Source organism: Bicyclus anynana, chromosome 5 (assembly GCF_947172395.1).
Source record: "Bicyclus anynana chromosome 5, ilBicAnyn1.1, whole genome shotgun sequence".
Taxonomy (NCBI): Eukaryota; Metazoa; Arthropoda; class Insecta; order Lepidoptera; family Nymphalidae; genus Bicyclus; species Bicyclus anynana.
Genome location: NC_069087.1, coordinates 8507967 through 8527193, shown reverse-complemented (window position 1 = coordinate 8527193; position 19227 = coordinate 8507967). Strand labels below are relative to the sequence as shown.

Genomic DNA, 19227 nt, shown 5'->3' with positions numbered 1-19227 from the left:
AGTAACACCGAGTATACCATGTACCATGTACCTACCATGTATATCATTAAAGTACTTACCTAAGTACATATAATTATGTATAGGAATATATTTAATACATAATTCTATCATTGGTATAGAAACATACCAGAGATACTTTTACATAACAAAGATACTTTTATAATAATTTTTTTTTAATAATTTTCCCTTATAACGAGTGATTATTATACTATGTAATCTTAAAAACTAAAGTAGAAATTATTTCTCATAACAGTTTATTAGCCGTTTAATCACCGTTATGTTTTATGTTTTCTTCGTTAGTCTGTAATTCGTAGATGTTGTAAGGGCCTTCATTGCATTTAGTGTCGTTGCACGAATAGTTGTCGTATTCACAATATTCCCCCATGATTGTCTGAAACAAAAGTTACGTTGAATATACTAAGACCAATTTATGTAATACATTAAAAAATAACTATAATAGGTATATAAAAATTAAACTTTGAAACCGGATATCAATAGCACCTTCGTACAAACTACCGTACTCACTAACTAACCAATAAACTAAAATAAGTTCTAGCTTCTAAAAAATTACGAAATAGCTAGTCTTCTGAAAGTTTTCTAGTTTCTACAATGTATGGAATTCATATTCCTTCCATAAATCGTATTCTTTGTACTTATTTTCTCTTTTTCGATTGGTTGTCTGGAAGAGATCGCTCATTAGCGATAAGGCCGCCAGTTTTTATTGCTATTATTCTTTTTGGTGTACAATAAAGTACATTTCATTAATTCATTCATTATGGAACTGGATATAAATCTTTGACAGTACGTATTTAAGTGATCTCTTGAGGTCTGAGGTAATTATAAATTCTTAATGAAAGCCACAACCGAATTGAGAATCTTCTCCTTCAACGAAGTCGGTTAAAATATAATCTGACTGGGGTATCTGCTCTAAGACCTCTTAGTAATATACCTAAGTGCATGCAAGTTGCAAGTGCTTTAGGGTAATAATACTAACTATAGCTTGGCAACTTCGTTCGTAACACTCCAGATGCGGGAGCGGGCCGGGAGGCGTGTATCGATGAATGAAAAACCCACGACTGACGCACCTCACGTCCCCGCACGCACGATTTCACACCCGCGCAGTCTTTCCCCTCGTCACCCGCATATCAAGGGAGTGTCGTCAACGAATTTGCCAGACTATAACACACATATAAACTCGGAAAGCGATCGTCACTGTATTGCCTCACCGTCAAGTCGCTAACAGAGGGACTAGTGGCAGTATGATACTGTTACTGTCACGTAACGTAAACGCGAATTTCTAAGGAATTGAAACAGCGCCATCTAGTGGCACTACTGCACAACTGTTTCAATTGCATAAAAATTTGAGTTTACGTCAACGTGATAGTAACAGTATGAAAATATTGAAAACTCCCACTAGGCACACTGGGCGACGCACGCTGCGTTTGCGGCTCGCTGGCGCTAATTTAACCAGTTTGAATACGGGGTTGAAACACGGTTATTTCCCGGTTCATGCGAGATGGCTATCATAGCCATAGCAGTGTTCAGCAGTAAAGAGTTTCATTCAAAGAATACTGGACGGCTCGAGTTGATACGATGCCGATTCCTTTCCGAGTTGATATGGTGTGCTCTGACACTTAGAAATAATGCCAGTATGTGGTGATGTGTAATACCTTGCTCGGATCTGGCATCATATTGCAAGAGCATCTACCGCAGATGCATATTCCACGTCCAGAACAAATGACGTCCGTCACATCCGGGTGCCGGCAGTTTTGTTCGGCATTTTCTGGATCACATGCGCACTTAGCGTTTTCTTCCAAACTCACTGAAATAGTTGAATTTTCATTCAATTTCTTAAATAAATAAATTGGTTATGTGCCTACCGGAACACCCAAACTAACAAGGGTAACTTCAGTTTTTTCTCCATAGGATTTGTTTAAATCGAACTGTAACTGAAATCCTGTGTATTTATTCTGTGAACTATTGAATGGCAATTTGATAAAGTGAAAATCAACAAAAATATTACGTTACTTTGAACCTACCTAGGTACTTACTTATTCAAAGCCTTCTACCATTGCCTAGTCTGCGACTTAATATGAACTACAATCTACGAGTATATTAGGTTTTGCACTCACATCCATAATTAACGTGTTGCACTTTATCTTCTTTGCAGTTATATATCGACAATTTTTCCGAGAAACATTTATTCTCCGAACGGCACCACGAGCACTGAGATAACCGAAGACAGTCTACACAGGATCTCTTGATATTACAAATCCATGATTCGTCTAAATTATATATATCTCCGTGTCTCGCTGAAACTGCAAGGATGTAAATAGAGATGCAGAGATAAAAACCAACTCTATTATAATTACCCATTGAAATATATTTTATAATTAATAAAAATTAATATAAATAAACCGTCGTACTACGGCACTTGGTACGTTTTACTTGATAACTGCTTAGCCATGACTTAATTAGGTGTTTATGCCGTTATATCTCGATTGATAACCTTTGGTCGAATCTATGTAGGTAATTACGCAAACGGGATTTGATCGAATGTGGATTGCCGTTTATACGCGTAGGTATTTTATTAAAATTATTTGATATCCGCGGCATCCGCGGCGTGACATCCTGCAGAGTAGGTAGAGTGTAGGTAGAGTGTTTGCACACATTGACTATAATTATGATTATGAAACTTATCTATACTTATAATAAATCTGTAGAGAGGTCAATTCTGTACATGAAATATATTTCCAAAATAACTATCAGGGGGTGATTAGTGATCGATACTGATGCCAAAAATGCAATCAGTAAAATTTTTGTCTGTCTGTCTGTCTGTCTGTCTGTCTGTCTGTCTGTCTGTCTGTCTGTCTGTCTGTCTGTCTGTCTGTCTGTCTGTCTGTCTGTCTGTCTGTATGTTCTTTATAGAAACAAAAACTACTGGACGGATTTTAATGAAACTTGGTACAATTATTCTACATACTCCTGGGCAGGTTATAGTATACATTTCATTACGCTACGATCAATAGCAGCAGAGCAGTGAAGAGAAATGTTGAGAAAACGGGAGACGTTACTCAATTTTTTAAGCTTTCGTCGCGTGTACAGCCTTAATGGTTAAAGCTACATAGAAATCATGTATGATGGAAATGTTCTCCTTAAAATTATCTATAAAAACACAACAGCATATATATGTCTATCTTTTATGGTTGACTCACAATAACACGTGTAACTCCCGATAGCTTAGCAGTTCGGAGCTTTCTAATTATATTTGTCAACTCTTATGTTTATAACACTCATCACTCATCCCTAACTAAAAAAGTTAACATTATTACCTATTCAATAAAAAAAGAATCATAAAAATCGGTAAAGAAACACCAAAGTTATATAAGAAATACGCTAAGCCATCGCGCGTGAATACTAATTCATGGTCGACGCGACTCCCGGGGGGGGAGGGGGGTGGAAATAAATAAAGAAGTGCAGCCTTCATGAGTGGGGTAGGGGTAGGGTATGGTAGGGTAGGGGTAGTGTAGGGTAGGGGTAGGGTTGAGATAGGGTAGGGTAGGATAGTTGAAAGTTTACAACGACTTTCACGCGGACGAAGTCGCGGGCGTCCACTAGTCCTACATAAACCTGCCTACTTTCGAGAAAAATTAATATTTTTTTGTTACTCTTTACTTGTTGGTATGTGTGATGATGCAATAAGATCGAAGCGGGCTAACATGTTACTGTTAGGCGTAGGATGAAAATCCACACCCATTTCGGTTTCTACACGAAATCGTATCGGAAACACAGAAAACATATGTACGGAACGCTACATCACTAGTAGGTACGTCTTTGCCGGTAGGGTGGTAATATGTTCCTTGGTGGTAACAAGGCCGGGAGGCTTCGGCCATGCAGCTTTACCTACCAGCAAAATTAAAGAGTTCTGTTATATTTGCTGTAATAAGGATTTCGCAGTGTCTCTGCCAGAAATCAGAATTTAGCCTAAAGGCAAGGATAAGAACGAATCACTTTGGGTGTCTCCTGCGAGACTCGGGCCTTGGTGTAAAGCATAGGTTCTCAACGTGATTGAGAGACAACTATGTGGGCGTTTAAAGTTCAAGGTATGTATAGGACAGAAGTAGGCTGATTCAAATAATGTACGCTAGAAACGAATACATCTAAAATAAAGCGTGTTAAAATTTATATAATTAATTAGAAGTAAACTCGAGAGAAACGCTTACATTTGGATACATACATATTGTATTATATATTATTATATTTTTATAGGTATTAATATTTTTCAATATTTGTGTCATCGGGGCTTTGAACGAGCGCACAAACATCGTCTAAAGAAGAAGAAGCAAAAGACATGAACGGAGCGACTATCGGAGGGCGTCTCTTCTGAGACTTGGATCTCAGCAAGAGAACCCTGACAATACCTGCGTACCGATATGTGAATGTATGTAAACAAACACTACCTATTTATATAAACGAGTTTATTAATGTACTCTTTCATAGACTAAGAAATTGGGTTCTTCGGACGAAGAAATATTCTCAAAGAGGGCGATGGACAAAAGTGTAGGTACGAGTTATAAGTGAAATCTAAAGTAAAGAAACGAGACATTGAGATTCAGATTTCAGAAATATTCATTGTCATTGTTTTTCTGACCCAATAAAATGCAATAAAATGTCTAATAAAATTATCAAGTAATATTTTTTTACTTTTCTTTTCTATTTATCCTCTGTCTATATGTGCTAGGACTCGAAGTTCAACCCATTTGAACCTCTCCGTCAGTGTTGCCAGTTGGATCTTATGAGAAGTTGCCTAAAATATTAAAAAAAGTAACCTTTTTGTGTAAAAAGTAACCTTTTGCCTACTACTACTCTTGCTTTTTGCGTTCCACAGCATGGCTAAACCACCATTTCAGCCTCTGGGGGCTAAAGTAATTTTGTTTTTTTTTTTTTTAATATCTGTCTGTTAAGAATAATAGCCAAGTACTAAATTACTACAAACCGAAGGAGATTTTACTCGTAAATAGAATATTATTAGACGTTAATTTCTTAAATTCATACTTGATTTTTTTAAGAAATTCAATGTGACTGCAACTTGCTTATTTCGCAACGTCAATTGTAACGTCTTCATTTATAGCGAGATTGACACAGAAACATCGATGAGTTCTTGAGCATTTGTCCGCATTTCTTGATTTAACGACGGTTCTGTTTTAGATATACGAAATTGTAAGTTAATTCTAAAAATTCCGAAATATCACGTAAAAGTAACCTTTTTATTAATGTAACCTAAAAGTTACCAATGCAGTCAAAAAATCACCTAAAAGGTTACAAAAGTAACCTTCTGGCAACACTGCTCTCCGTTCTACTTCTACTGTCATTCATTTTTTTTTTTGATTGACTTGACACTGACAGATGACAGTTGACATTTTAATTTTTGATTTTGAATTGAACCTTGTTTTGTTTGTTTGAAATAATTTCGTAAAAGGTAAGATTTATAAATAAAAAATTCCAAATGGAAAATTATTTCAAAGGCAAAAATGTTGAAGAAGAATTGGAGAGAAGTAAAATACCTATACCTAATATTCCCGAAAATTTCCTTTGGATGCAAGTAAGTTCTTATTTTATGCATTGATTAAAAAGCTAAAAGTAAAGTAAATGTAATTGAATATTTGATTACTTATTTCCAGACATATTTGTCTATGTAAGTTACTAAATAATTTTGGTTCTTCCTTTTTTTAGTTATACTTTTAACCATACCTAAAAATAAATATATTTTTAGGTTAAAGGTGGTAGCAAGATGAATAATTTACTAAATCATGTTTCGGGAATACTACAAGATAAAGCAGCAACTGCAGTAGTTTGGAGTGGAGCTGGTGCTGGTATACCCAAGGCCATTTCCTGTGCCGAGATTATAAAGAGACAGTATAATATACAACATCAAGTGACAAAATTAATTTATAAAAGGTAATTTAATAAATATATATAGACAACGTGCACATTGCGACAGTCTCATAGGAAGTGTAGCTTGTGTAATGTGTACTAAAATAGCTGATGAATAGACATAAGACTTATAAAATAAGCTGATAGTAGATCACTCAAACAACTGAAACGTTATAATGTATCAGCACCAAGCATCTATGTGTGACTGTCAAGTGCTATAGTATTGGGAGTTATAGGAAATAAATGGCAATCTGCCTTCATATGTGCAACTGTGTGCATGTGTAAACAGGGTGCTGGGGAATATTTCCCGTAACTCTGGGGTATTCTTTACCTAAAATTAATATATTTAAGTAAATAATATTTTATTTGTAAATAGATCTTAAAATGTGTCCCTTATATGGATCCTTATAATTTATGACATAGCTAAACTTAGAAATTTTATAATGCAAGGATACATAAAAGTGTGTGTTACATGGAGTTGGAATTATTTGAATTACTTTGTATGAAACTTAAAAGTTTTTATTTTTTAGTTAAAAAATATTAGTTATGCAGTTCGGCTACTATTTTGTGGACTCATCACCTTGAAGTTCTGGGAAATACTCCCCAGCACCCTATATATGCAACCTGGCATCATTGGGGTGTGTCATTTTCTAGTTCAGAAGACAGTATCTGCACTTTTTATTACACCAATGTGAATACTCATGTACAATATACAGATTTACTTACAAATTATACTTGTTTTAGATACACCTCCTTTCATTTCAAATCAGCCATGCTCATACACATTTCTACATGTGGGGATCTAACTGTTGGATGCTGAAGACATGGTCTTTGCTCACTATATCACACTTCAAATATTACTAAAGTTAATGACAATAAAAATACATTTGTAGCTCACCATAATTAATAACTAATCTTTATATAAAAGCAGTTGAAAAGATTATGAGGTAATATCAGTGGATTCTAAACATTTACTTGCAAGTTATAATTTAATAATTATACATATATACATAGAATTTAAGTGAAAGGTACCTACTCTAAATTATAAAACAATTACAGTAAGACCAACGTAGGTATATGTAATAGGTATAAATTATTTGTTCGCAGTGTAGAAGAATATTGGGAGCCAAAAGTGGATGGACTTGAAACTATTGTTGTAAAAAGACAAATACCAGTAATTCACATACTACTATCAACTGAAGAGATATCAGACACAAACCAGCTTGGGTAAGAAATATTTAAAAGTAAAAAAATAATTTGAATGATTAAATTTGAGAAATAATGCCAACATTTGTTTTAGGTATCAAAGTTCAGTCAAGAAAAAGTTTTGGGAGAAAGAATCAACCAGCAACTCTAAACAACAACAACAATCAAACAAAATTAAAAAACCATTTAAACAAAAGAAAGCTCAAATACAGACATAAATAGTATCTGTTTTTTTTTTTACTTCAAAAAAGTACTGTACATACATGGATTTCTTTGTCTACACCTACATACATACATGGATAGATTATTCTAAGAAAGCACTTCTTTATTTATAATTTGTTTAATTTCTTAAAACCTGCATACTTTGCAATAAATACAAGGGTATTTTTCAGACAGCAATTGCCTCGGCAAGTCTAAACACTCACACCAATATATACTTCCTAATGTATTTGTTTTTGAAACCAGTGACACACTCCACATCCCCACTAAACATCTGTTACTGTTTCCTTTGTACCGGTCATTTGACATTTCAAATTGTAAATGCATATTTTATTATAAACTAGCAGACACAATAGGGTTTCACCTGCAAAGTACCCATTCCCATAGGAATACAATATAGCTTATAGCACTCAAGGATAGTGTATCTTCCCAACAGCGAAAGAATTTTTCAAATCAATTCAGTAGTTTCAGAGCCTATACAATGCAAACAAACAAACAACTCTTTCCTCTTCATAATATTAGTATAAACTATATATATGTTCCTGTGGAAATACAGCGATAAAATATAGCAAATGTTTGTCACAGATAGTGAAGAATTGTGTGAAACCATTTTTAAATTTAGCCCAGTAGTTTAGACCCTAATCTATTTGAAGAAATGAAATCTTTCTTCATTATTTTATATTAGGATAGATTTAGAATCATATGACTGTGTGACCATACAATTACCTAAAATTGGTTGTGTCTACCAGAATAGCATATGTTTGAATCAATCAGTTTTTCTGTCCTACAAAGTAACAAAAGTACTTATCAATGACAAGCTACTATTCACAACAGTATATAAGTAATAATGCAGTGTCAGTTAGTGATATACTTGTACTACAAATAAAACAAAATTTAGTAGTGTAAGAACACCATTTATTGAAGTTCAATTATACTTAACTAACATTCATTACAATGGGTATACAAATGTGAAAAAAAGACAGAATTTCTATACAAGTATTGTCTTGTACAGTAATAGAAAATAATTTGCTATCATGGTTTTGTTTGCAAATTATTCTAAGCCAAGGGATGTAAACCCGTGTCATGTGAGCATCTGGAAGTTTCTGCCAACCTAATTAGATTCCACAAACTAGTTACCATTTCAAGGTTAGCTTTTTAATAGTAAAGTCTACTTAATCACAAAGTTGATTTTATGAACTTTTAATATATTTAAAACCTCATCAAGTGAGGTAAAAATTTCATAAAACTTTATTATTATGTCAAGGTTGTTTCATAAAAATATTGTCCTAAGGACAATAATTCAGACAGCATAATACTGGTATTAAGTTAAAATAGGAAAAAATATTTGCTGATTTAAGCTTCTGATTCACCCACTGGTTGGGTTATTGGAGTTTCATCATCTAGCTTTGGCAGTATTAAAATCTCCTTAGATATAATAGAGTATTTAGTCACAAAATATGTAAATCTTTTACACAAATGTGTCTCTTTCTCAAAAGAATCGAATATTGCCCGGTGATGAAAATATGCATGAGAGAAGATGCGGTAGACTCTTCTACACACTGATCCCAACTTTGCCACTGAAGATTCTTTTATACTCACTCTGGAAAAAAACATTATATAGATATTACAATGTCTTTTTAGTAACCACTACATAATCTAGTTTTATTAGAAAATGAATAAAATTAAATGTGCATCATTTTTATATATTTCCATATAATAGGTAAAGACAGAGTTCTTTACCCGAGAAGGGGTTCTGATCAATGGTAATGAAGACAGCAACAAATTCAAATTTCAAAATTCATTCATTTCAATGCTTAGTTTACAAGCACTTTTGAAATGTTAGGATTTCATTTCTTATAAGAATACATCATACCTTCCACAAACATAGTTTTGTTTCAATAATATCCTGTGAAACCCACAAGGGGCCCAGAGCCTCATATCTCACTTGTGTAACAAAAAGCAACATAAATTTTACCTGCTTGGAAAATATTTATTGCTGTTCAATAAGCAGGCAGCTCCGTCAAGTGTGTGACGGGTATAATCAATAGCAGGGCATTCCTTTGGTGTTTTGTGTGCAGCACATAGGAATATCCATTGTTCTGTGGCAGTCATCTGAGTGCATGTCTCAGGTTTACATTCACTTTGTAACCTTACAGCTAAGCCATTCAACTCCATACAAAATTGTCTGCAAAACACAAAAGAATATTTTATACAAACTGTAAAATGAAAGATGAAACATATAATTATGTGAAAGTATAAAAATATGTATCATTACTACTACTACTCCTGACAATGATATTTTGGTTTTAAAAAATATTTACAGTGGTCCAGTAGAATAAAACAAACATCCAGTCCAGTAGAATAAGTCAAACAATTTTTTTCATATTGGTTTAAAGAAAATAATATTTTATATTTTACTAAATAAAACAATAAATATTTATAAACAATATTATATTTTGGCTCCACTGATAATGTTTTATATATATTTTTGGTAACATAAGTACCTCAAATGCTCATATTTCCATACACCTTCATCCTGAGCCTCAGGCATCTTCAGAATTGCTTCCAGGTTTGCAGGATCACGTCTTATAGTCTGTTGAATAAACTGTTGAACAGCTAAAGTGCTGTCCATTTCTTCAAAAGGCTCATCAGGCCACCGACAAAAATCCTGTAATTATGATTTTTTATACTTTATGTACTAGTTCAAATAGAGATTTTTCTTTACTTTCTATTTCATATAGAAACAATGCTTTCTTTATTGTAATTATATTTTTGTTACCTTTGTCTTAGATCCAGGGCGATTACGCCTAAGAAGGACTTGAACTCCATCAGCCATTTTTAAGGCTACAGAAGTCACAACTTCACTCAGTGGATTTGCACTTCACCCTAATCCGCCAGTTATAAAAAAAATTAGGATTCCTACAGTTTTATTGAAAAACAAAATAATCCGATCAATATCAACAAAGGCAAAGATTGTCCACGATTTGACAGAGAATAGAGATATTTCTATTTTTTATTTTAACTACAGAAAAACCAAACCCTTAACCACAGATCACTATAGACTAGAAACTTAACCCAACGACAATTTTTTTTTTAATATTCTTCTTCACAGATACAACACATAGATACTCTAGATACTCTTCCTACGTAAGCCATAGATAATTTAAATCAAAGGTCATGCTAGGATAGACGTATTTTTCTTTGACTACTTATTTAAAAGTATTATATTTCTATGATTTTAGAAGTCTGAATATTTTTTACTTACTTTCTCCGTCAAGATTTATTGATTTTTTTCAAACGCTATGCCTATTTTATAACCTTTGATTTAAAGTTATCTGTGCCTGTTTATCACCGTTGGCGTCTGTTTAGTGTTTAACTTCATTTGTCGTCTGTGGTGTTCAATCCGCAAGTCTGTCAATGTCAAGTAAACGTCACATTTGACATTAGTCAAAAAAATAAAAACTTCTCTTTTCTGATCTGAGTCTGAAAATCTGAAATAAAAATAAACAGTTAGAAATCCAAAATAATTTAGGTACATTGATTGTTCTCCTAAACTTGGAAAATGGTATTGGACAAATCGTTTTAATTGTCAGTTGGTCGGATTATTTTTATTTTAGATTAATCAACACTGCAGTGTACAATATCGACAAACATGTTGAAATACCTTTACATTCTTATTTTTAATGGGGCCCTTGTGCGCAGTTTATTTATTAGCGATATGACTGTAAGTACTTTTGGCAATAAAAACGAAGGTATTATTGCTGCGTTTGGCGATTTTAACTCTGATGAATTAACCGATGCGTTTATTATAAATGGATCCAATGTGGAGGTATTGCTAGCTCACGACAAAGAACCATTCTTTCGACCTTCATCATACAGTTGCAACTTTAGCAATCTCATAATTAGTAGTGTCGTACCAGGTGATTATGATGGAGATGCCTACATGGATATACTGGTAACTACTCAAATTCAGAATTCTTCTAACATCCATGAAGTAAGAATATTATGGGGTGGTATGCCTACTTTAAATTGTTCAGATGCATTATTGATAAAAGCAATTTCTGTTGGTCAGCCCCTTGTGTTAGACTACAACAGGGACATGATACTAGATCTCTTTGGTATAAATGTGCAAAATAATAGAGTATTTTGGGTTTTTGACAAATCAAGATCAACACCCACAGAAATAATGATGAGTACAAAAAAAAAATTGAAGGAAATAAAAATGCCTCACTCCCATTCTTTCTTGGATGTAAATGATGACAATGCTGCAGACTTGCTGGTGACCACACACATAGATGTTGAGATCTGGCTCAATGATGAAACAATTGGATTTAGATATAACAACAGCATTGAATTACTTGTGGGCCACCCAACTATATATGGTCAGGCGTTATTTACAGATGTTGCATTGTCTGGACAATTTTTTCTTGTAGTGCCAGTGTGTTATGACCTTGAATGTGTTAATAGTACAATCTTGATTTATGACAATGAACAGTGGCATGACCTACAAGTAGATTTTAACGATGGAAAAGGTACTTTGTGGAGATTCATACCACCAAGAGCAGAGATGTACTTGGATACAATAACAATGCGTAGCGGGGACTATAACATGGATGGTTACCCAGACATTCTAATGACTCTAACTCCTGTTGGTGGTAAAGATACTAAAGCATTTTTATTACACAATGTGCCTTGCAACTTACCTGGATGCAAATTTTACAGAACATTTGAAGTACAGTGGGAGAAACTAGATACATTTGGCAAGAATGTAGTAATGGCCACATTTTATGACCTGTATATGGATGGAGTTCTTGATGTTATATATGTACAAAAGAACATAACCAACACAACACAGAAATACATGATGAGAGCCTTTAGAAATGAATTGGAATATGACACCAATTTCATTAAAGTTATTGTTGTAACAGGATTAAGTAATGAGAGGGTACCTACTATTAATGGAACTTTGTACAATAGTAAAGTAACATTTGGTATGTATACTTGCATAGTAGACAATTTTTATTAGTTATGGATAGCTTTCTACTTTATTTAAACATATATCTTGTTCTATAATAAACATCAACATAATATTTCAAACTGAGTGTAGTTTTAGTTATTATGTTAAAATTTAATATGATTATTCTTTCAGGAACAAATTTGCCAGGTCCTAAAATTGGTTACAACACCTGGTCACAAGAAGGACAGTACAGGACTGGAGTGTGTGCACAATTGCCACAATCAGCTTACTTTGCTTTACAGCTACCCTATTCTATATTCGGACTTGATAGAACACCAAATTTTGTAGACACTTTGACAGTAGGGCTGTCTGGTTACTCTAAAAGTTGGACACAAATTATACCAAACTCACAGATAGTGTTGATTCCCGCTCCACCAAATGACCCTTCGGAGTGGAGGGCACAACTATTTGTCACACCTAGCAAAGTTATTCTTAAAAGTGTGTTTGTTCTAACAGCTATAATTGTTATAATAACTGGCTGTGTATTATATTTGCATTGGAAAGAAAGACATGACAGACAAGATATCATTGAAATAGATGATAAAACTTATGTTAAGATTTAAGATCTAGAATAGTATGTTCATAGGTTACCACTTCATTATATCTTGATAGAATATATTATTTGTCATTATCCTGATCTGTGATTTAATATATCAATATTGTTGGAATTATAGCTATGGTGTACTTCAATTTTAACCGACTTCCAAAAAGGAGGAGGTTCTACATTCGGCTGTATGTATGTTTTTCAGTGTAGACTCACTATATATCCTGTGCAAGTTTGAAGGTTAAGATATAATTATTATCATTATTTAAGAGATGTTTATAATGTTAGGCATGTAAATGGCCCAGACTGAAGTTACTATTTACTGTATATAATTAAATGTTGTCAAATATTCGTTATTTTATAACAAAGTTAATCAAAGAATTAAATTATATATAATCCAGCGCATGTTCATAACCATCTGTCTGTGGAACAGATTTTGAATTTCTTTTCACTAACATAGTCTATTTCTTGAAGAAAATTTAAAATTATAAATGACTGATTGTGCTGTGTGCATTTTATCATAATTATAATTAATGCATTGCAATAAAGTTCTTTAGCGATTATATTGCTAAAACTTTGCTAAAGCTTATATAATTTATTAGATCTACCGAAATAAACTGCTATAGAATCATATTATAGTCTGGTAAGTTCGTAGAGAACACTCCCATGATATGCGGGTGACAGCGGGAAAGACTGCGCGGGTGTGAAATCGTGCGTGCGGGGAAGTGACGTGCATCAATCGTGGGTTTTTCATTCATCGCTACACGATCCCCCCCCGGCCCGCGCGTAACATCGGGAGTGTTACGAATGAAGTTTCCAAGATATAGAAAGATTGGTGATAATGTATTGTGTCAACATCAAACATGCCACTTTCTAATAAATGTAAAATTCACAGATTTTCAGAATATAATAGGTAATAATTATTGTAAAATAAGTCTTAATTATTATGAACTGTGATTTTAAATTAAACTATATTATGCTTTTGTAAATTATATTGTTAGTTATAATTAAAGATTGATAAATACACAAAAAGAAATAAGTGCTTTTAATAGACAGCTCTTAATTATTCAGCTTTGAAATAGTTCATTTATTTCATTTAATTTTCAATTTTATAGGTTATATGAAATAATTACATTTCAAAACTAATAATTACAAACTTGATTGTTACGGCTTATATAGCTACGAAGTGTTTAATAATAAAAAACCTTGAATAATTAAGTATTTAAAATAATTTAGTGAGAACTAATTCTGCAAATTGTCTTATGTCTCACTATTGTTAAATATTAATGCTTTGTTGAACTGTGCTTATGTTTTTTCTCTTTCTTCTTTTCCAACTTCTCCAATTTTCTGGAATACAAATTAAGTAAGTTAAAATGTCTTATAGTGTTATTATAACTTTATTGTTATAAAGATGAGATAAAGTTTGTATTGTAGGAGGTGATCTGTGAAACTACTAATCCAATTTTGAAAAATCTTTTACCTCTATAGATAGCCACATTATTTGTGAGTATCATAGACTATATTTTATTCCCATATTCTCACAGGTAGTATAATACCCCTAAGTCAATAATTTTAATCAAAATGATTTAAAAAATAACTATAACAGAGGAATGAAGCCTTTATTTTCAGAATTAATTAAGGCACTTTGTTGTTTCAATTATTTTAACAAAATAAACATATTGGTTGATTTTACAAATGAATCATGGAATATTGATTATTTCAGATATATTAAGATATAATAGCGGGCTTGGTCAAGCTTTGCTTTGACTTCTTTGCTCTTCTTCCCTACCTAGAGGTCTACCCTACCCTACAAATGTTCCACACATACTTCAACACCCCCCTCCCTTTTAAGGGAAGTGGGGGGGTTAGAAAGAGACAAAAAGAAGCCTATGTCACTCTCCATCTTTTCAAATATCTTCACTTGAAAAATCACGTCAATTCGTCGCTCCGTTTTGCTGTAAGATGGACAAACAAACAGACATACGGACACACAAACTTTCACATTTATAATATTAGTAAGTATCGATAATAGTTTTTATTTTTTATTTTTCTTTGTTAAAAAGAATATTTGCCATATTTTTTATAATATGACCAATATTCCCATTCCCCTCCAACTAGTCGGGAAAGACTGTGCTAGGAGTGGGTACGACAATAGACCAACGGGGTGAGGATTGAACCACCACCCCTCTGTGATGAGTCTGACCACTCGTACCGTTGAGCTATTGAGGCTTGCTTGAATAATAAAAATAAAGAATGGATAAGAGCCGTGATAAACTTCCAGGAATGAATCACTCTAAAGCACTGGTAAAATCCTTCAACAAGAAGGCTGCTTCTGTCCTACTAGCTCTCAGTAGAAATAATCAATGTATCTTATTGTGGGCACTCACTATGGACTCAATAGACACATGTGCCACCTTAAACTCCGGGACAGATCTGTGCAGATTCTGTCTAGAGGCAGCAGAAACACCTACGCAAATTCTTTGCAATTTCCCAGCCCTAACGCATAAACGAAACCTCCACTTAGGGTATTTCACAGTAAACCTGGAGGTGGTAAAACATCTCAGTCATGAAACTGCTGCTGGATCTGGCGTAAACCAGTATTGGAAATATAGTCAGTGGCTATCACTATACATTGGCGACGGTCAACGTGATAAAAGGACCTCGAGAAGACCTGCAGAGTCACGACATCATGAAGAAAAAGAGCCGTGATAGCCCAGTGGATAAAACCTCTGCCTCTAATTCGCCTCTGATTCCGGAGAGTGGGTTCGAATCTGGTCTGCGGCATGCACTTCCAACTTTTCAATTGTGTCATTTTAAAAAATTAAATATCATGTGTCTCAAACAGTGAAGGAAAATCATCATGAGGAATCCTGCATATCAGAGAATTTTGCTAATTCTCTGCCAATCCGCATTGGGCCAGTGTGGTGGACTATTGGCGTAACCCCTTTCATTCTGAGAGGAGACTCGAGCTCAGCAGTGAGTCGAATATGGGTTGTGAATGAAGTATGGATACTTTACTTTAGAAGTTTCTTTTTCTGCTTCTTTGTCAACTGACTGATGAGGTCGGTCTCCGTGAGGGATGTATCATTGTCAACAATTTTACTAGCGGCTAGTGGCATAGCACCAGGCTTCATTACTAGTCCAGAATCTCTCATATGTTGCATCAAAGTTGGAACATCAGGTTTTTCTTCTTCATCTTCAGGTGCAGTCGCAGATGCCTGTAAAGCTCTTGCCTCGCTCATTGATAGCGAGTACATTGAACATTCCTTATCTGCAAGATATTTTTATATAATAATAGTTGACATAACCTGATGTTCAGTGGATTAAATCATATAAAAGAAAAACACATCACAGGGAAAAGAAACGTCCTAAATTGTGCCACTACTAAGCATCAGTATTTAACTTCACATGGCAGTAATTTAAAGCCTGCCAATCGAGTCTGTGTTATGCAGTGACTATAGATTGTATTAATCCAGCATATAGGTAATCTCTCTGCATTCCAAATTTAAAAGCCAAACTTTTTCAATAGTAGGCGTGAAGAAGTAACAAATATACACACACAAACTTCGGCCTTTATATTATTTGTGATACTACCAAAATAAAATACATATTAATATTATCAATAATAAAAATCAATAATCAATAAAAGTTAAATGATTGCAATTTTTGATGCATGTAGTCTGCAATACCTACACCTAGTCGTAAAATAAAATACCAATTGGTATTCTTAGGACAGAGTTAGATAGCACAATTTATTCTTATTAAATAAATTAATTTCAGAAGATGTTATACTACACTGTCTATATTTGTCAGGAAAGAGTATCCCTGACTAAATCCAAAATTAGCTAATAAGCATGTTCCATCCTGAATGGGTTAACTAGTAAAAATAAAACTCATACAAACCAGTATTAATGTGACCCCATTTATGACATTTGATACATCTAACATTTCTGACCAAAATTCCAAAAGGCTGATCCCTGATCTCATTGTCTCCTTTGCAATAACTCTCTCTGGGAGCATTGTACTTTCTCTGCCATTCAAATTTATATTCTGGTTCATTGTCCTCACGTTCCCTCTCTTTTTTCACACCTGGTGGAGGTTCGTACATAAAGTTCAAGCTCAATTTATCTTTACTATCTTTGCTCAATAGTGCCCTGTAATAGAGAAGCAATAAAAAAGTAAAAAAGTCATAATTCATTTTTAAATTAAGTCATTTAAAAATGAACTTCAAATTAGGCTTAGTTTACAAGCATATAAATAATATAAATATTTTATTATTGACCTGATTTGAAACATCAGGTCAATAATAAAATATTATTATTATTTAGATAATGGTGATAATAATCAGACAAAAACTTAAAATTAAAGTTAATTAAGACAGCACAACAAACTCAACCAAGTTTTATCTTTTTTAGTTTATCACCATTTAACAATAGATACTTATAAGTAGCCAGTTATACAGAGCATTTTATTACCAAGTTTTTTTATCTAACAATCTAAATTTTGTAAACCGCACCACATAGAGAGAAAGAGAAGGCAGTAGCTTATAGTAAGAGAATATCCGCTAAGCAAGGACTTTGCGACTGCCAGATTAAGGGTGCATAAAATTGTGATCATCCGCTATTTGTTTATATAATCATTAACACATAAGACATAATAGACATTTTTATCTATCCTTACTCCATATCCAAATACATCCATTAAAACTGCAAGAGGTTTCTTTATTTATTGTTTTTTATGTGTATATCTTACTTATTTTCATGTAGTTCCTGTTCTTTCTCATACTGCACTCTCAATTCTTCCTGCTTTTTTTTGTATGCATCCGATTTTTGTTCAGCCATCCACACCTAAAAAAATAATATTCTTCAAATTAGGTATGAAGTTAGTTGAATTTTCTATATCAACAAGCACCAACTTACAACAAATTAGGCTAACTATGAAGTTATCCTACTTCTGAAGTATTTCTTGTGCAATATTGTCAAGGTTCTAAATGTATACTTTATAACTTAAAATCATTAAGATTATGGTTGACTGGTGATGAAGTTACAAATAAGAGTGAATCATGCATTTGATAAGTAATTGTTTTGGCAAAACCAAACAAAATAGCAATAGAGAGTTATAAGTTAAAACTAACATTACCCTTTTCAAGTTATCTCTAGAGGCGGGATGAAAAAATTTCTTGCACATATAATTATTAAAACCTTTCCCCATCTTGATAGTTGTAACTATTTACTTATTACAAAGGTTAATAATAATAAAATGAACTATTTATTAATTTGTTGCGTTGTTGTAATGTAAATTCACGTAGCTTTATCTCGTAAAAAATGACATTTGATTTTGTGATTTGACTATAGGGATGGCGTTCGGAGATCGATTAATCGAAGAATCGATATTTCGACCAAAAACAATCGATCTCTTGAATCGATATGTAGTACTGAATTGATTTAGGGAATCGATATTTCACCCTTGAAAATCGACATTCGATATTTTCTGTTTTTCTCAGGCAAAAAGCAAAAGTTCATTGTTATTTTTTTTTGGATTGATTTATCGGGTTACTTTACCGTTATATATCTTATTTTTCATAAGATGGAATTATATTTACATTATACAAACATGAAAAAAATAGATTTTTTCAAAATCAATCTTTTAAGTCTCGATTTTTTGTGAATCGATTTATCAGGTTACGTTATAGCTACGTATTTGTTATTATTATATAATAATCGATTTTTATTGAATAGACCTCTTAAATATCAAGTTTTTTGAAATTCGATTTATTGGCATACGTTACGGTTATGTATTTTGTTTTTCATTATATTAAATAATAATATAAACAATATACAAACAAAATGAAAAATATCAGTTTTTTGAAATCAATCTTTTATATCTCGATTTTTTGCGAATCGATATAACAGGTTACGTTATGTTTATGTATGTAATGTATAGGCAACTTGGTCCCGATTTGAATCGATTATAAAATCGATCTTTTTTGGAAATAATCCCCCCATCGCTTTTGACAAATGACAATGACAATCATCACAGACGTCAAATGATGAAAGTCTGTGGTACAATTCACAGCACATTCACAGATTAGTTACTAGCGTTAGCTTTAGCGTGTATGTGTTAGTTGAGGGTAAAATATAAGTATCTATGGTAAAATCGTTCGCCAACTAAGACAAGGCTTGTTCGTACTACTTTAGCAGTTTAGTTTTATAGCGAAAATTTAGCTGCTAAACGTTTCTGAACACCAAAAATTTAGTCGAGTAGGTTAGTACTCGACTAAAATGCTAAAATAGTCCAAACTAGGCTT

The 19227-nt window shown here is 33.2% G+C and overlaps 5 protein-coding genes across 5 annotated transcripts; 2 read left to right on the top strand and 3 right to left on the bottom strand.

Moving 5' to 3' along the window:
- Nucleotides 1–237: 237 nt before the first annotated feature.
- LOC112053867 (integrin beta pat-3) lies at nt 238–2693 on the bottom strand. Its single transcript, XM_024093455.2, has 3 exons — nt 2133–2693; nt 1671–1822; nt 238–391 (listed from the first exon to the last, which is right to left on the bottom strand). The coding sequence occupies exons 1-3, from the start codon at nt 2374–2376 to the stop codon at nt 266–268; spliced, it is 522 nt and encodes a 173-aa protein (XP_023949223.1). The 5' UTR covers nt 2377–2693; the 3' UTR covers nt 238–265.
- A 2715-nt stretch (nt 2694–5408) lies between these two features.
- Nucleotides 5409–7364, top strand: LOC112053874 (ribonuclease P protein subunit p25-like protein). The gene is made up of 4 exons (XM_024093466.2): nt 5409–5602; nt 5774–5958; nt 7042–7161; nt 7235–7364. Exons 1-4 carry the CDS (start codon nt 5507–5509, stop codon nt 7356–7358), a joined length of 525 nt encoding a protein of 174 aa, XP_023949234.1. The 5' UTR covers nt 5409–5506; the 3' UTR covers nt 7359–7364.
- An 888-nt stretch (nt 7365–8252) lies between these two features.
- LOC112053863 (MOB kinase activator-like 4) lies at nt 8253–10392 on the bottom strand. Its single transcript, XM_024093452.2, has 4 exons — nt 10139–10392; nt 9864–10027; nt 9335–9544; nt 8253–8959 (listed from the first exon to the last, which is right to left on the bottom strand). Exons 1-4 carry the CDS (start codon nt 10193–10195, stop codon nt 8713–8715), a joined length of 678 nt encoding a protein of 225 aa, XP_023949220.1. The 5' UTR covers nt 10196–10392; the 3' UTR covers nt 8253–8712.
- A 401-nt stretch (nt 10393–10793) lies between these two features.
- Nucleotides 10794–13971, top strand: LOC112053861 (T-cell immunomodulatory protein). Its single transcript, XM_024093449.2, has 2 exons — nt 10794–12350; nt 12509–13971. The coding sequence occupies exons 1-2, from the start codon at nt 11012–11014 to the stop codon at nt 12937–12939; spliced, it is 1770 nt and encodes a 589-aa protein (XP_023949217.2). The 5' UTR covers nt 10794–11011; the 3' UTR covers nt 12940–13971.
- Nucleotides 13895–18256, bottom strand: LOC112053862 (corepressor interacting with RBPJ 1). The gene is made up of 5 exons (XM_024093451.2): nt 18060–18256; nt 17673–17767; nt 16824–17074; nt 15939–16191; nt 13895–14267 (listed from the first exon to the last, which is right to left on the bottom strand). Exons 1-5 carry the CDS (start codon nt 18129–18131, stop codon nt 14204–14206), a joined length of 735 nt encoding a protein of 244 aa, XP_023949219.1. The 5' UTR covers nt 18132–18256; the 3' UTR covers nt 13895–14203.
- Nucleotides 18257–19227: the final 971 nt, after the last annotated feature.

Coding starts and splice junctions, on each gene's coding strand:
- LOC112053867 (XM_024093455.2), bottom strand. CDS start 2,376: ATGGGTAATTATAATAGAGTTGGTTTTTATCTCTGCATCTCTATTTAC. Junction 1,823..2,132: donor GCAACACGTTAATTATGGAT/GTGAGTGCAAAA, acceptor CAACTATTTCAG/TGAGTTTGGAAGAAAACGCT. Junction 392..1,670: donor TGATGCCAGATCCGAGCAAG/GTATTACACATC, acceptor CTTTTGTTTCAG/ACAATCATGGGGGAATATTG.
- LOC112053874 (XM_024093466.2), top strand. CDS start 5,507: ATGGAAAATTATTTCAAAGGCAAAAATGTTGAAGAAGAATTGGAGAGA. Junction 5,603..5,773: donor AAAATTTCCTTTGGATGCAA/GTAAGTTCTTAT, acceptor ATATATTTTTAG/GTTAAAGGTGGTAGCAAGAT. Junction 5,959..7,041: donor ACAAAATTAATTTATAAAAG/GTAATTTAATAA, acceptor ATTTGTTCGCAG/TGTAGAAGAATATTGGGAGC.
- LOC112053863 (XM_024093452.2), bottom strand. CDS start 10,195: ATGGCTGATGGAGTTCAAGTCCTTCTTAGGCGTAATCGCCCTGGATCT. Junction 10,028..10,138: donor GCCCTGGATCTAAGACAAAG/GTAACAAAAATA, acceptor TCATAATTACAG/GATTTTTGTCGGTGGCCTGA. Junction 9,545..9,863: donor TGGAAATATGAGCATTTGAG/GTACTTATGTTA, acceptor TGTGTTTTGCAG/ACAATTTTGTATGGAGTTGA.
- LOC112053861 (XM_024093449.2), top strand. CDS start 11,012: ATGTTGAAATACCTTTACATTCTTATTTTTAATGGGGCCCTTGTGCGC. Junction 12,351..12,508: donor CAATAGTAAAGTAACATTTG/GTATGTATACTT, acceptor TTATTCTTTCAG/GAACAAATTTGCCAGGTCCT.
- LOC112053862 (XM_024093451.2), bottom strand. CDS start 18,131: ATGGGGAAAGGTTTTAATAATTATATGTGCAAGAAATTTTTTCATCCC. Junction 17,075..17,672: donor CAGGAACTACATGAAAATAA/GTAAGATATACA, acceptor TCTCTATTACAG/GGCACTATTGAGCAAAGATA. Junction 16,192..16,823: donor ATGGGGTCACATTAATACTG/GTTTGTATGAGT, acceptor AATATCTTGCAG/ATAAGGAATGTTCAATGTAC.